This window comes from Sprattus sprattus (genome assembly GCF_963457725.1).
Source record: "Sprattus sprattus genome assembly, chromosome: 4".
NCBI lineage: Eukaryota > Metazoa > Chordata > Actinopteri > Clupeiformes > Clupeidae > Sprattus > Sprattus sprattus.
In genome coordinates, this window is record NC_137923.1 from 1,353,703 (window position 1) to 1,368,359 (window position 14,657).

The following is a 14,657-nucleotide window of genomic DNA, read 5'->3' on the forward strand; positions in this document are numbered from 1 at the left end:
TACACATGTTTCTTATTTAGTTAGACATTATATCAAGATTTTAGGTTACCCCTTCAGAGTTTTTAACTTGAAAACAGTGTTGTTAACTTTAAACCCACATTTGGTCTGTTTGCATCTGGTCACCCTGGTGATTGTGCTGTTAGTGGGTGTCTGGCAGTGTCCATGATAGATGGCAGTTAGTTCAGGGTCCGCCACGAGAGGGTCCAGCTCCATGCCGACCACAGAGCCAGCTCTCCTGACCGGCTTGAAAAATGTTTTAAACTAGTGGCCAACATTTGTAAGCTAAGTAAGGCACAGCCTTTTATGTAGCTTAGTATGATCTAATCTAATACATTACCCACAGGCAGAGCTGGGACAATTTCCGGGAACCTATTCTCAAATTACTAGAGTGCTTGAATTTCCCTCGGGATTGATAAAGTATCCATCTATCTATATATCTATCTATCTTGAGTCCTAGGGTATAGTGCGCACTGCGCATGGGAGCTACATGTGAATCAAACTTCTCTGTCCACCAGTGAAGAGACATCCTGGTTGGTTCCAGTTGCTAGGCCTAGACACAGAATCAAAACGGATAGGCACTATAAGAATGTTGACGGCATCATAATAAAACCCAGAATCTTAAATAAGATAATTCTTTATTAATTCCACAACGGGACATTTGCAATGCTACAGCTGCAGAGGGAATAGAGCAATAGCAGGAATCTGCATTAAAAGAAACCATGATATAATAATACAAGTAAACACAGAGAGCCATTTAAACTTAATCTTGCATATAACTTAAAGTGTGATAAAGCTCTCCCTAAATAGCCTGTATCCCATTATAGAATTCGGAGAGTATTAACAGGGCTGAAGCCAAATGGGTTTAACTGATCCTCTTTATCACTCAGTGAGAGCAAGGGGTCGCTACTAACTCTACATGTGCTATTCAGTCGATATCTGACCAATAAGGCAGGCCCATCTCTGGTGGGTTGATGGGATGCTCTCATGTGCAACAGAAATCTGATCTAAACACGCAGTCACGTTTGAGGCTAGTGTTGGCTTATGTGATTCTCCGTTATTCACTCACGGAGATTAAAACAATGTAAGTCTTATGTAATTAGTTGACGTTTTCACTATACGCACACTGTGCATTTGCCGCCATACTGCTTGCCTGCCTGTGTGTGTTTGACAGACAGACATGGAGCCACCCCTCTGCAGTGCCGGTGTAAAATATAAATATATCCCAGCCCCCCCACCCCTCCCGCAGAGTTCGCAACATCCTCACTGGCCGCTGCTGGCTTCTACCGAGTGCACCATCGGCACTGTAAAAACTGGACGGATGTATTAGGAAAAGGCCATATTAACCCCCCTTTTCTTTTCTTTTTTAATATATTGTAGGGGGTCAATATCAGATCTCCAGCTGTCTGACTGCCAGTGAGAAGCGGACTGAAGGTCAGTAGGCTATTTAACAAGTGCACCGTTTAAATACTTTAGCACGCAGTGCGATTAAACATTTTCCCAGCAACTCCGAGTGAGTGGGCGTTTAGTGCAATGCAGCATCATTTACATCACAACAGTTCTTTATTAGTATGCATAGCACTTTCTTGACATAATTATTTGGCCGTGTTAGTAAGAGAAGTATTAATATACTGACTTGTGATCTTATTTCAACAGACAAATAATTGTATTTCAGAAGCATTAACCAGCCAACAATTTTTTTTCAAGGAGATATACTTTCCATATACTTTATTTCATCTAATTTTACACTGGGTTTGTAGGCTACATCTTAATTTTGTTCGATAGCACTCATTCGTTGGGCTAGCCTACTTTAAACGATTCCCTGATGCGTCTCGAGATCACATAGCTCTGCAGCTGCCGTAGCGTGGCGGAGACCAACTGCTCATACTAAAATAGGTAGAGACTGCATCGCACAGCTGACGGTGCTGTTTCTGAGGAGCTGTGAACTGAGACACTCCCATTTAAGTAACTGACTTTCGTCGCCCCCCACCCCCTGTCTTGAGAGGTTTAGTAGACAAATGGCAATTTTGATAAATAGGCATATAAAGCAGAAAAAACTGTAGCTGAATTGTCTTAATATGCCTATACATTTACTCCAAAATGTAAGATTATTAAGTCCCCTGAGTTTATAAAGAACCACTGCCTTGGTTTCAGAGCTCTAGACTTCCATGGAAGACCCAAATCACTTGTAGACGCTATCGCTGGCCTCTAATACAAATGTATGCTACATCCAAAGATATGTGGGTTGTTAAAAAGTTGTTAGCCTGTGGCTTTGTTTTATTTAGGCTATGTGTTATTTCTAGCCCGTCTGCCTAATCCAAAGTTACTGTGTTCATTGTGACCCATGTGGAAATGTCTGTAAAAAAAAAAACATATATAACTTGTCAGGTACAGTCCTTGCATGAGAAATCTGTGGTGCTCTTCAACATGAAAGGTATATCATATAAAAACATATATATTTTTCTGTTATTGTATATGAAAGGTGCCATAATCATTTTGGATGACACACTGTTATTATGTATAATATATAAAAAAAAATTGCAGACGTTTTCCATATGGGGAGTTAAATGTGATTAGAGTAAAACAGGCATGAGTCATGAGACGTGTAATTTGGGCTGTATTGTAGTTCTTGTTTCAATATTAGAATGCATTTCACTTTCTGAACACTTTTGCTGGTCTTCAGCATGTATTACTCAAACGCTTTCATTTCACAACCAAACACTGCTTTTCATTTTAAAGTGTTATCAGCTGATTCCTGCCATCAACTGAAGATATGATTGTTTTTTGGAAGGCTAATCAATGAAACTCTTACTGGTTTGATCAGGAGAGGCATGTGATGTGTTACACAACAGCTACACTCATCAATTTGTCTTTGTCACCTGTGTTGAAAATCCCATAGCAGGTGACCCCTGTGTGTTTGGTGCTAAAAGTCTGATCATGGGGATCAAGGCTGCTCTCCCCAAGTATGAGGTGTACTTCTATATGTCGGTGCTGGTCTTGGCCGTGGCGTGGGCTGCTAGCTGGATTGTAGAAGCCTCCACTGGTGAGTATTAGCTTTGTCGTGAGGGAAGCTGTGTCCTTTCGTTAAGTTAGAGAATAGTTCTAAACCTGTCATTGTGTGTGTGTGTGTGTGTGTGTGTGTGTGTGTGTGTGTGTGTGTGTGTGTGTGTGTGTGTGTGTGTGTGTGTGTGTTTGTGTCGTGTGTGTGTGAGTGTGTTTGTGTGTGTGTGTGTGTGTGTGTGTGTGTGTGTGTGTGTGTGTGTGTGTGTGTGTGTGTGTGTGTGTGTGTGAGTGTATTAAAAACAGTAGTATGGGTCTTTTCAACAGCAAGAGTAAGCATAGCTTAAATAAATGTATAAAGACGTGAGAGTACTATACATTTAGCTCTGCAGTAGTATAAAAAAAGTCCCTCTGGATGCACTACATTTATCACTCTATTAGGGGTCCAGTAATTGTGTCTGCCCAGTGAAAAATCTAATTAATTCTGTCCTATTTATTCAGTGGAGGAGAAACATGACTTCACCACTGATTGTTATCTCACCTGCAAAAGTTCTTCTGAGGGGAAAATATCAGTACTCAAACAGCAATAAATCGCACACCATGATAAAAAACTAAATACTGTAAGAATTCAGATCCCGAAGTGACATTAAATTTGACTTTTTATTGTGAGCTTTGAAAATGGATCGCAATCAGTGGGGTAAACAGTGTTGCACATTATTGTTGCAGTAGCACGAATGATGGGCTTCAGTCTAGCTCAGTCAGTAGCACAACATGACCTCCCCATCCTCTAATGTCTGCACTGATGCACTCCCTCTGCACAGACATGCTCACGGGCTGCACAGCTCACATCTAATCAAGCTTCACAGCCTGTCCCTGACCTGACCCTTCAAAATCTGATATCCCCTGGTGATTATTAATTCAATCAGGAGCTCCCACACAGATATATAGGACTACTGGTGAGCAGTTAGCGGTAGCACAGCACAGGAATGAAGTACAGTCGTTTGTCTGGATTTGTCACTTTAGTCTATGTTTCCTTTTGTTACTTATTATGTAACACATTTTTTAAATCGCAAAGGACCGAACAATGGTATAATCCTAAACATAGATTATGTTTTTGGGGATTATTGTGGTGAGAGCAGACAGCATTGCCTGGTGAATTGTCGGTTATGCAATTATGCAATACTGCAGGAGTCATCCCAGTAGAGTTTCCACCAAAATGTGACGTCAGTTTGGCTATCACACTGAGAAAAAGAAATGTCCTAACATACATCTTTCTTTACTTGCAGAGAATGTGGGCAGGAAAGCATTTAAAAGCAGTGTGAAGCCAGGATGGACTTATTTTGGCAGGAAAATGGTACAATTTTCTCTCAGTATCACTGTGGAAAAGCCAGCAACACCTTTCAAAATAGTTTTTTGTTACACGTATTCTGGTTTTATTTATTTATGTTTACATATTTCTCTAAAATTATGGATTAATTATTCATTGTCACTTTCTTTCTAACTTTTAGGATGTGGCTGATTTTGAATGGGTGATGTGGTTCTCAACATTCTGCAACCACATCCTTTTTGCCCTCTCTGGTCATGTGATCTTTGCCAAAATTTGCTCCATGATTTCCCCTAAGGTGGGTGTGATAAACATCTTTGAAGACAAGACCAGCATGGGTTTGAATGCCTTTTGCAGAGCTCCGTCAAGAATGGTCATATGAATAGTAACTAGTGAATGGACACGGTTGAACTCACATACTTACAGCATGAGATGTAGATGACATTTGGCAACATTCATTGTGATCTGTATGTTAATTTCTTGTTAATTGGTATCAGCAGGCCAATTAGGAACAGGGTATCTCAGAGTCATAAGATGCGCATTATAATGATTCTCAGTTCAATGTTAGAAATGTTTTCAACCTACTGTACATTTTTGCTCTGTTTCCTGCATTCATTGAAGATTGGTATTGATGGAGGCCAGGTAACAGAAATTTAGGTATTTTTAGAAAACTATGTCAATGCCTATTCACATTTATTCCTTCTGCATGTCCATGTTTGCAGTCCTAAATACATTTCTTGGTTGTCATTAATTCATAAATTAGACTTTGCACAACCACCCTCTTATATGCTTAGATCACTGTTACTAATAGTTAATAACATTTACATGTGATTATTAATTATTAATTATGAATCAGTAATAATTAAATGTTAAATATGTTAACCTTAGCAACCGGAATAACAAATGTGCCACTGGACAATAACATTCTAACTTGCTTACCAGATAGGATCTTCATTAATGTAAATAAGCTTTATAACCAATTTGAAGTCAGCTGAATGCACACAGTCTCTTGGAGAAAATAAACATCCTTTCTAAAATAAAAATAAATATTTAAACTGAAATCAATTGTAACCTGTCTCCATACTGTGCTTTGATGATGCCCACAGCACAGGGGTATGGTTTACATGGTGTACGGCCTCTTTGCCATCTTCATCACCATGGGCTGGTCCTTCATCTCCCTCGTCCTGGCCCACTGCATCATGCTGTACACCGTGGCCCTCGTCAAGAGGAAGTGGATCTGCTTCGTAGCAGGCCTCTGCAGTTTAGCCACTATCAAGATGGAGCCATATGGGTCTTGGCAGGTAGGTATCTGTTCAGAGATGCTGCAAAACCTAATGCTGGCGTATGTCCAGTAACACCTCTACCTTTTATAACCATGATCGCAGACACTGGTTTAATGGCTCTGGCGCTGTGGACATAGATTCTTCCAGATAATTGTATGAGCTAAGCTGCAATCACACCTGGTGACTATTAGAGCTACTGTTCCCTATTCTGCCCACAGTGTGACCTTGTTTCCTAATAAGGACACGGTCTCTCTGTTATTTTCCGTTGTTCATGAGAATATGTTCTGTGTTGTCCATGCACTACTCCACAGGCTGGCTTTGTGACAGGTTCCTTTGAGCTCCAGGACGTTCTCTTCTATGGGGGTTGTGGGTTTACCATCATGCGCTGTATGAGTTTTGCACTGGAGAACTGTGAGAAGAAGGATGGCAACTACACCTTCATAGATCTACTCAAGTACAACTTCTACCTCCCTTTCTTCTTCTTTGGACCTGTAATGACATTTGATCAATTCCATGTTCAGGTAAATATTTCACTCCTCCAGTTGTGTAAGTGAAGATCAGTCAAGTCCCTGATCCAAACTCTGGCATGCAAGTGAGAATTTGTTTGTTTCAAGGATCTCAAGAATAATTTTGTCCCTAGATGGATGCATTCACGCGGAATAGTACGGCTTCTACATTAATGCATGATTGCTCACAACCCAAAAAAATATACATTACCCATAAAAACATGTTCATAGATAGGTTCTACCAACCAGTTGGACCATAGTGCATTCAAAATAAAGCTTATTGTTTCAAAAGATATATCTTATGTAGAGAAGCACTCAAAGACTGCATTTCACATGTGATATTGCCAAAGTATCCTGTGTTGTGTTCACATTCCATGGTTGTGCTATTAAACACACACAGGCCAACAACCCCAATCTAACTCGCAAGGACAGAGAATTGCGGGACATCACCAGTAAAGCTCTCCTTCACCTGGGTGCTGTTCTGGTGGTGGATGTCTTCTTCCACTACCTCTACATTTTGACCATCCCCGCAGACATGAGACTGGTGAAAAAGCTCTCTGACTGGTCTCTTGGTTAGTGCACACTTTGAACGCATCCTTAAGAGTCCACGGACCTTTAGATGTTTTCTTCAGTGCTATTGTCAGGGTTCAAAAGGAATGACCACAAATAGTATTTCTATTGAATTCTCTCTCCTTCTCTCTCTCTCTCTCTTTCTCTCTCTCTCTGATCCTTTTCTCACAGCTGGTTTGGCTTACTCCAACTTGGTGTATGACTGGGTAAAGGCAGCAGTTATGTTTGGCGTCATCAACACCGTGGCCAGACTAGACCATCTTGACCCACCTCAGCCACCTAAATGTATCACCATGCTCTATGTTTTTTCTGAAACGTAAGTATCTTCTTTTGGGATAAAACTATGAACCATGCCACATACTATATATATGAAATAAAACAGAGTAAATATACGTAGTAAATATGATTCTCCCTTTTTTCCTTTTCAGTCACTTTGACAGGGGAATCAACGACTGGATTTGCAAGTGAGCATTAGGAAGAGTAACAAAAAATGTATCATTCACACCACTATCTAGAATACCGGATATGCAAATAATAGCTTTAACTTGTTGGGCAGTGATTGGTAAATGTAATATTGTTTTATGCGTATTGTCATTGTCTTTTCTCTCTAAACACCCACAACAGGTATGTTTATGACTACATTGGGAAAGACCATGATGGAATTTTCCGGGAGCTTGTTGCAACCATTTGCACGTTTGCCATCACCACCCTGTGGCTCGGCCCTTGTGAGCTTGTCTACATCTGGTCCTTCTTCAACTGTTTCGGTCTGAACTTCGAGTTGTGGCTGGCTAAACTCTGCTCCTTCCCACCTTTCTCAACTATTGAGGTGAGAGCAAAGAGAGAACACAACACAGACCCTTTCTAATGAAGTGGAAACATTTGTATCTTTTACCAAGAGGACACGATAAGAGCTGTAGTGTGTTGCCATAGTTGTATAATAGTGAATTTCATCCTCTCTCCAATATCTCCACAGGGGATCATGTCTGAAGCCATGTCACGCAGAATCAGGAGCGTATTCAATGCAGTGAACTTCTGGCAAATCATCCTTTACAACATCCTTGCCCTGAACAGCCTGGACTTCGCTAAGCTTGTTGCTAAGCGACTGATTGTGCAAGGTAACAAAGAGTTTGGTGAATAAATATAAATTAGAAAAGCATGTGCCTACTCTTCCTCCTCAAGTATATCCACATGTGATGAATAAATAAATAAATATCCTCACAACAAATACTTGGGTACAAAAAGGCAAACAGGTTTAAATACTTAAAAATAAAATACTCAAATTTTGAGAAAGACATCGAATGGGAAAAAAAGACCACAAGGACAAAAAGCAAGCAGTAGAAAGCTTTTAGCATAGTCAGCGTGACATCATCCGCGCAGACGTTGAAGAGTGAAGGGATTGTGGTGAGAGTACAGTTGTGCCCTTTGTTCTCCCTGCAGGCTTTCCACTGTCCACTCTGTCCGTGCTGTTTGTGACCTACTGCGGTGTGCAGCTGGTCAAGGAACGCGAGAGGAGGCTGGCCCTGGAGGAGGAGGAGGAGGCACAGGCTCTTGAAGAGAAACCGAAGATTGACTGAAAGACTAAGACAATCACTCCTATCCTGTCCAGTCCCGTCCAGTTTGAACTGTGCCTCACATGTCTCGCTCTCTCTCTTCTGCGTGAGCTTACATACCAGAGCCCGACCAGTTTCGTCACCCAAGCCACCACCATGCTGCATTAGTCCACTGCTGTTTGTCTGAAAACAGGCATCGCATCCTTTTGTACTGTGAATGGCCCTCAAGTGCACTTGCTGTAGACATCACCTCTTCTTTGACGGAAACATGATTAGACAAGCACAACAAACACACATGCACACACACACACACACACACACACACACACACACATAGACACCTACTCACACAGACACACACACACACACACCCACACCAAAACAAAGTGCATTTTATTTGTAATCTAATTTAACATTAATATGAAAGCCTTGACAAGTATTGTATGCCGATATGTTATAATATATTGTATAATATATTAAAAAGATAATATATCTAAATTTGTGGTTGTGTTTGAAGTTTTAATCATGATAATGGAAAAGCATTTATCACAATACTACATCGACAAACCATAAACTTCTGTGTGTTCATGTTTGTTTCAATAATTTTTTAACCTGGCATCATTCATTTCATTAGTTAATGAACAGGTACTGTATAGGGTACAATGGGTAATTAGGCATTAACTTGACAGGTGGCTTTGCATCAGTCGTGTAGTAGATCCCGTTACCTCTCGTGCTGCACCTGTGTGTTCACCTGCCAATATGATCAAGTTCATGTAATCAACTGCAGGGGAAATGGGTGTCCAGACACATATGCAGCTCCACACTCAGTTCAGGGAATAGCTGTAAAATAGTCCCAGGAAAGGAAGATGTTTTAATCCCCATCAGGTCTCACCAGAAACAGTGCGATATCACGACTACAGCCACCTACTGGGCTGCGGCTTACAGGTATGGAAGAGCCACTAATTTATTTCAATTTATTACAATTATTACAATTTATTAACACGGATGCCCATGACAGGTGATAAAATAATAATAATAATACAAATTCAAAATAAATACTATGTGAATAATAATATAAAGCATAAATATATACCCAATTAATCCAGTTAATGAGCAATACCACTAAATGTTAAACACAAGTTACACCCAACTAGTTTTTACCTTGTGACGTAGTGTGAGGGGAATGTCCTGGCTTGGCACTAAAATAGGCCAGTGTACTAATGCCCACCCCAAGCCTCAAACTCTCACACAACACGGTCTCCTCTTTAACCCCTTTGTCATTTCCCCCCTGTGTGGGTAGATTAACTCTGACATTTGGCATCACTCCGTCAGGCCCCGGTGCTCCGTGCCGTGCTGAGGCGCGCGGCTGAGAGGCCTGATTAGAGTGGACCCTGTGGGGGGATATTCTGGTGATATGGGTCAGCCACCCAGCCTCCTTACCCCGACAACCGGCGCAGAAAGAGCTCAGTGGTATAGAGATTAAAACCCTCCTGCTCGGCTCAGATGGCCAACCTAGATTCACTGGCATTTACGTAGGTGCCCTGAGGGTCCAGTTACAGTGTTGCTTTGTGTAGTTCTAGATCTCCATGATACATCCTTATATGATATCTATTTGTTGTTTTGTTTAGATAGTGATTCTGTTTTGCTTACGGAATTGTCATGCCAGGTATATGCAAGTCCTTACAAATAAGCTGTCAGACATGACAAGACAGCCACTGTATCTTGTAGACATTCAACACATTTCCACTACATGTCTCTTTTTCTGTTTTTGATCTGATGAATATGAAGCGACTGACACAGACTGTCAACCAACCCATTTCCTATTGGCTGGTCCTCAGTGATACAGGCCAGCGCTGGTCAAAGGCAGGCCTGAGGACCTGATACTCCCCGTGGGCATCATGCGCTTCTGCTGGTGAGGTCTTCTGGCCGGTGTAAAGATGGAGGATGGGCAGCTCATGTTTCACCCTCTTCAAAATGGACTCCAAATAGTTTGGTGAGTGGTAGTCTATAAATAAGCACAGGCTAGTGGGCTAGCTGATTGCCAGAGACAGCTGATGAGTGCTGTGCATTCACTCTGTCACACTCTGGAATGGTCAGTGCACTCTATTTCTCTCTCTCGCTCACTATCTCTACCTCCCTCCCACTCTCTCTCTCTCTCTCTTTCTTTTGCTCTGCCATTTTCTGCCTCGCTTTGAGGTGAACTGTTAACTCTGCTCTGCTGGGGGAAGGACACTCTCTTACTAAAACGTGTGTTCACAGTGCCAGCAATACACAGCCAACATGGCCGTGGCGCCAGTGGACCCGATAGAGCAGCCACGCATGTACCAGCAGACTCTGCTGCAGGACGGCCTCTGCGACCTGCTGGAGACCGACAAGTTTGTGGACTGCGTGCTGAAAGTCAAGGAGCAGGAGTTCCCCTGCCACAGACTGGTGCTGGCCGCCAGCAGCCCCTACTTCAAGGCTATGTTCCTGTCCAACCTGGAGGAGAGCAAGAAGAGGGTGATCGAACTCAAGGACGTGGAGCCCGGTGTGATGGGCCTGGTGTTGAGGTACCTCTACACTTCGGACATCAACCTGACCGAGCAGAACGTTCAGGATATCTTCATGGTGGCCAACATGTTCCAGATCCCCTCCATCTTCAGCGTTTGTGTGACCTACCTGCAGGGTAAGCTAGTGCTGAGTAACTGCTTGGCTATCTTCAGGCTGGGTCTGCTGCTGGACTGTCCCCGCTTGGCGTCTGACGCGCGGGACTTCATCTGCGATCGCTACGAGCTGATCGTGCGAGACCAGGACTTCCACCAGCTGGGCCCGAGCGAGCTGGCGGCCATCATCACCTGCGACTCGCTCAACGTGGAGAAGGAGGAGGTGGTCTTTGAGTCGCTGATGGACTGGTTGAGCTACGACAGACAGGAGAGGCTGAAGGACCTGCCTGACCTGCTGCACTGCGTGCGCTTCCGGCTGATGCCGGAGGATTACTTCACCTCGAAGGTGGAGGGACACAAATTTATCAAGCCCAACACGGAGCTCAAAAAGCAGCTTCTGCTCATCAAGGACGCTCAGAAAGGAATATTTCCCAAGCCTAAGAAGTTAGAGGGATCGGATGAAGCCTCTGGAGATGAAGACGAGGATGAGGAAGAGGAGGGCTTGCTCCCTGGGATTCTGAATGACATCCCGCGCTTCGGCATGTTTCAGACAGACCTCATTCTGATGATCAGTGAAACAGGGACGATAGCGTACGACCCGGTGGGAAACGTGTGCTACGTTGCGTCCTCATCTACAGAGGTTCCGAAGAACCACTCCAGTCTGGTGACCAAAGAGAACCAGATCTTTGTGGCAGGGGGTGTTTTCATCGATGAGCAAAGCAAGGATGAGCCTATGACTTCCTACTTCCTGCAGGTGAGAAAGCTCTTGAGAACCATTCTGTTTGAGTCGCTGTTCCTTTGCTGAAGGACTTGCATCTGACTTCTAGGATTGAAAGAATGTATTATACAGTGACAAGTCATTTCTTATTCATGACATGTAAATATAACGAAATGTGTATTAACAGAAAGACAGTCAGTCAGACAGAAACAAAGACAGAGAAGACAGGCACTGTATATTGTTTTTAATATCCAGCTCTGTACTCATCTACTCATTCTCATGACAGCTGACAGCTATCCCTGTAATATCCTCAGCAGAATATCACCGGCATGTATGAGACAAGAACCTTTGGTAATAGCTCAGACTTGTTTTTATTCTATGACTCAGTTTGATCCGGTGACTTCTAATTGGTTGGGCATGCCCACCATCCCCAATGCCCGCTGCCTGTTTGGGCTGGCGGAGGGCGAGAACTCCATCTTTGTTGTGGGAGGAAAAGAGCTGAAGGAGGGAGAACAAGTTCTGGACTCCGTCATGATCTACGACCGGCAGTGAGTAAAGTCTCCTGAACTGTCCTCCTGACCATTCTGACCCCATTCTGTCACATGCATACACACCTGTGTATTCTATCATAATTCAGATTCATATTATAGAATTTCCTTTTTCATCATCGGCAATGTTTGAGAATCAAAAGCATTGTTTCTCCTTCTTTTGTGCAGGTCTTTCAAATGGGGAGAGTCAGATCCTCTTCCCTACACAGTATATGCTCATGGAACCGTGTCACACAATGGACTGGTCTATGTCATTGGCGGCAAGTCTAAAAGCAAGTAAGTCCTCAAAAAAGCTATGAATTTCACAATAGGGGGTTAGTATGGAGGCGTTCAGAAAGATCACTTAATAACTAGGATTTAGAAGTGGATTCTTGACAATTATTCTAAAATGTTGTAAACTGTGTTAGCATTTAACTTAACCAAAGAGAGCTCATGGGGTTTGATTAACGTCTTAGGAATACGAACTTTGCATCATTTCACAATAATCTTTATCATTTATGACAGGAAGTGCTTGAAAAGGGTCTGTGTCTATGACCCCACAAAGTTCGAGTGGAAAGAGCTTGCCCCAATGAAGACTCCTCGCTCTCTGTTCGGCTCTGCCGTGCACAACGACAAGATCTATGTGGTGACTGGGGTGACTGACGACGGCTTGACCAGTGGCGTTGAGATCTATGACATCGCCACTAACAAGTGAGTCTGCCAATGCCCTGTGTCTTTAAAGAAGACACAATCAACGGAATGAAAATTGTAGACTCATTGCAGCAGATCATGACAACTAAACTGTAAAGCTGAGGTGTGTTTCTATGCAGTAAAAATAACCAACTCTAGGGGGGCACTGTGGCGCAGACAGTAGCCCCGACCACATTCGGGCTTGACGCCCAAGGAGGACATGGGTTCGAATCCGGCCCTATTCTCCTGTCCACTCCCAACCTCTTCTCCCTCTCATTTCCTGTCACAATCTTCACTGCTGTCAATTAAAGGCGTAAAAAAAAAACAAATCTTAAAAAAACCAACTCCGGTCTCAGAATGGTAAGCACATCTACTCCCCTTGTTTCCAGGTGGTCGGAGGGGGTGGAGTTCCCCCAGGAGAGGAGCTCGCTCAACCTCATCAGCCTGGGCGGCTCGCTCCACGCTGTGGGTGGTTTCGCCATGATGCCTAGCGAGGCCAGTGAGAAGCTTGCTCCCACGGAGATGCACGACATCTGGAAGTGAGTGACTTGCATTTGCTCGACGGGATTCATACTAAGTAACATACATACACAATCACACACTGAGGCTCTTACAGAAGAGGAAAAACAGGTTAAAAAGTAAATGAATAATGGTTAAAAAGGATTCTTCAAAGGTAACTCTACTTGATTGACTCTGTAGATGGGATTATGCACATTGGCCTTCACATTCAATTCAGATTCGATACAAGCTCCTTGATTCAGTTATCCAGAATGTGAAGTCTGGAGAGTGAGTGGACTGTTTTAAATATGACAACCTCTCTCCTTTGCGGCAGGTTCGATGAAGAGGAGCGGGTCTGGAACGGCATCCTGAGGGAGATCCAGTACACTGAGGGCGCCACGATTCTCGGCGTGCGGCTCAACGTCCTGCGGCTCCACAAACTGTGATCACCACGCCAGTCGCCTCAGGGTGGTTGCCCGTGTCAGAAACACACACAGAGCAACAGCAGCAGTGAAGCACCCAAAAGAGTCCACAGTCACAAGAGGCTGCGCGCGGTTTTGGACTAGAATGATCGCATACCTCACACCTTCAATTGTAAATTGCCCTCCTAAACGTGCTCATTCCACTTGTTTCAACACATACCATTGGAGCAACAAGCTGGATCATCTGGTTGCCTGGGGCTGTTTAAATGATTTGATGAAATATGAGGTATGGAATATGACGATGCATACAGCATGATCTTCGTGCTGGGTGCTCCCTGCCGATGCTGTTCCCAGTCTCTACCAGAAGAGGGAGTAAAATAGTCAAGTCATGAGGACAGAGACCATGGACTTGTCAGCTCACACATGTTGGATTCCCTCTTGAGAACATCTCATCTCTTCCACAAAGACAAAATTTAAATGTAATATGTGATGCCCTTCATGTGCCTTTTCAAAGGGTTTTTATTGCTTAGTGCTATTGATGGATGTTTTGAAAATGAATATTTTGAATGGCCCATTACTGTAAGTACACATTTTTAGTACCATTGCAAAACTACATTAAATATGACAAGACTGTGTATTAAAATAAAAAAAACCCTCTCATGTGCGTGCACGTTTCTTGTACATTGCTTACTCTTGGTTTGCCAGCATACCTCATACGTATGTAAGACTGATACTTGCCACCAACAAAGCAGCCATCCAAGCAAATCATATGAAGCAAAGCCTATAAATGCTACAACAGCTGTAATCGAAAATATCAGTCATACTTACCACATCACTTCATTATGCATACAGACACACAGACACACAGAAACACGTGCAAACACACAAAGTAAGCTGACATACGTAGGAGAAAGATCATATTTAATTTGT

General features: G+C 43.0%; 2 protein-coding genes across 3 annotated transcripts; both read left to right on the forward strand.

The window, feature by feature from the left end:
* Positions 1–1,253: 1,253 nt before the first annotated feature.
* Positions 1,254–8,728, forward strand: hhatla (hedgehog acyltransferase like, a). 2 transcript variants are annotated; one of them, XM_080837526.1, is made up of 12 exons: positions 1,254–1,431; positions 2,897–3,040; positions 4,284–4,351; positions 4,506–4,619; positions 5,428–5,622; positions 5,916–6,125; positions 6,511–6,682; positions 6,852–6,996; positions 7,109–7,144; positions 7,305–7,506; positions 7,654–7,795; positions 8,118–8,728. In XM_080837526.1, exons 2-12 carry the CDS (start codon positions 2,935–2,937, stop codon positions 8,252–8,254), a joined length of 1,527 nt encoding a protein of 508 aa, XP_080693652.1. In that variant the 5' UTR covers positions 1,254–1,431; positions 2,897–2,934; the 3' UTR covers positions 8,255–8,728. The 2 variants fall into 2 exon arrangements, with proteins under 2 accessions (XP_080693652.1, XP_080693653.1); XM_080837527.1 differs by having other exon boundaries at positions 2,900–3,040.
* A 1,591-nt stretch (positions 8,729–10,319) lies between these two features.
* Positions 10,320–14,387, forward strand: klhl40a (kelch-like family member 40a). The gene is made up of 6 exons (XM_080837522.1): positions 10,320–11,626; positions 11,978–12,138; positions 12,307–12,414; positions 12,643–12,828; positions 13,197–13,346; positions 13,640–14,387. The coding sequence occupies exons 1-6, from the start codon at positions 10,511–10,513 to the stop codon at positions 13,749–13,751; spliced, it is 1,833 nt and encodes a 610-aa protein (XP_080693648.1). The 5' UTR covers positions 10,320–10,510; the 3' UTR covers positions 13,752–14,387.
* Positions 14,388–14,657: the final 270 nt, after the last annotated feature.

What these genes read in the sequence shown, in the direction of transcription:
- klhl40a (XM_080837522.1), top strand. Translation starts at nt 10,511, where the DNA reads ATGGCCGTGGCGCCAGTGGACCCGATAGAGCAGCCACGCATGTACCAG. An exon ending in GGCGGCAAGTCTAAAAGCAA is followed by an intron (nt 12,415 to 12,642) that starts GTAAGTCCTCAA and finishes CATTTATGACAG; the next exon opens with GAAGTGCTTGAAAAGGGTCT. An exon ending in GAGATGCACGACATCTGGAA is followed by an intron (nt 13,347 to 13,639) that starts GTGAGTGACTTG and finishes CCTTTGCGGCAG; the next exon opens with GTTCGATGAAGAGGAGCGGG.
- hhatla (XM_080837526.1), top strand. Translation starts at nt 2,935, where the DNA reads ATGGGGATCAAGGCTGCTCTCCCCAAGTATGAGGTGTACTTCTATATG. An exon ending in GATTGTAGAAGCCTCCACTG is followed by an intron (nt 3,041 to 4,283) that starts GTGAGTATTAGC and finishes CTTTACTTGCAG; the next exon opens with AGAATGTGGGCAGGAAAGCA. An exon ending in CACCTTTCTCAACTATTGAG is followed by an intron (nt 7,507 to 7,653) that starts GTGAGAGCAAAG and finishes ATATCTCCACAG; the next exon opens with GGGATCATGTCTGAAGCCAT.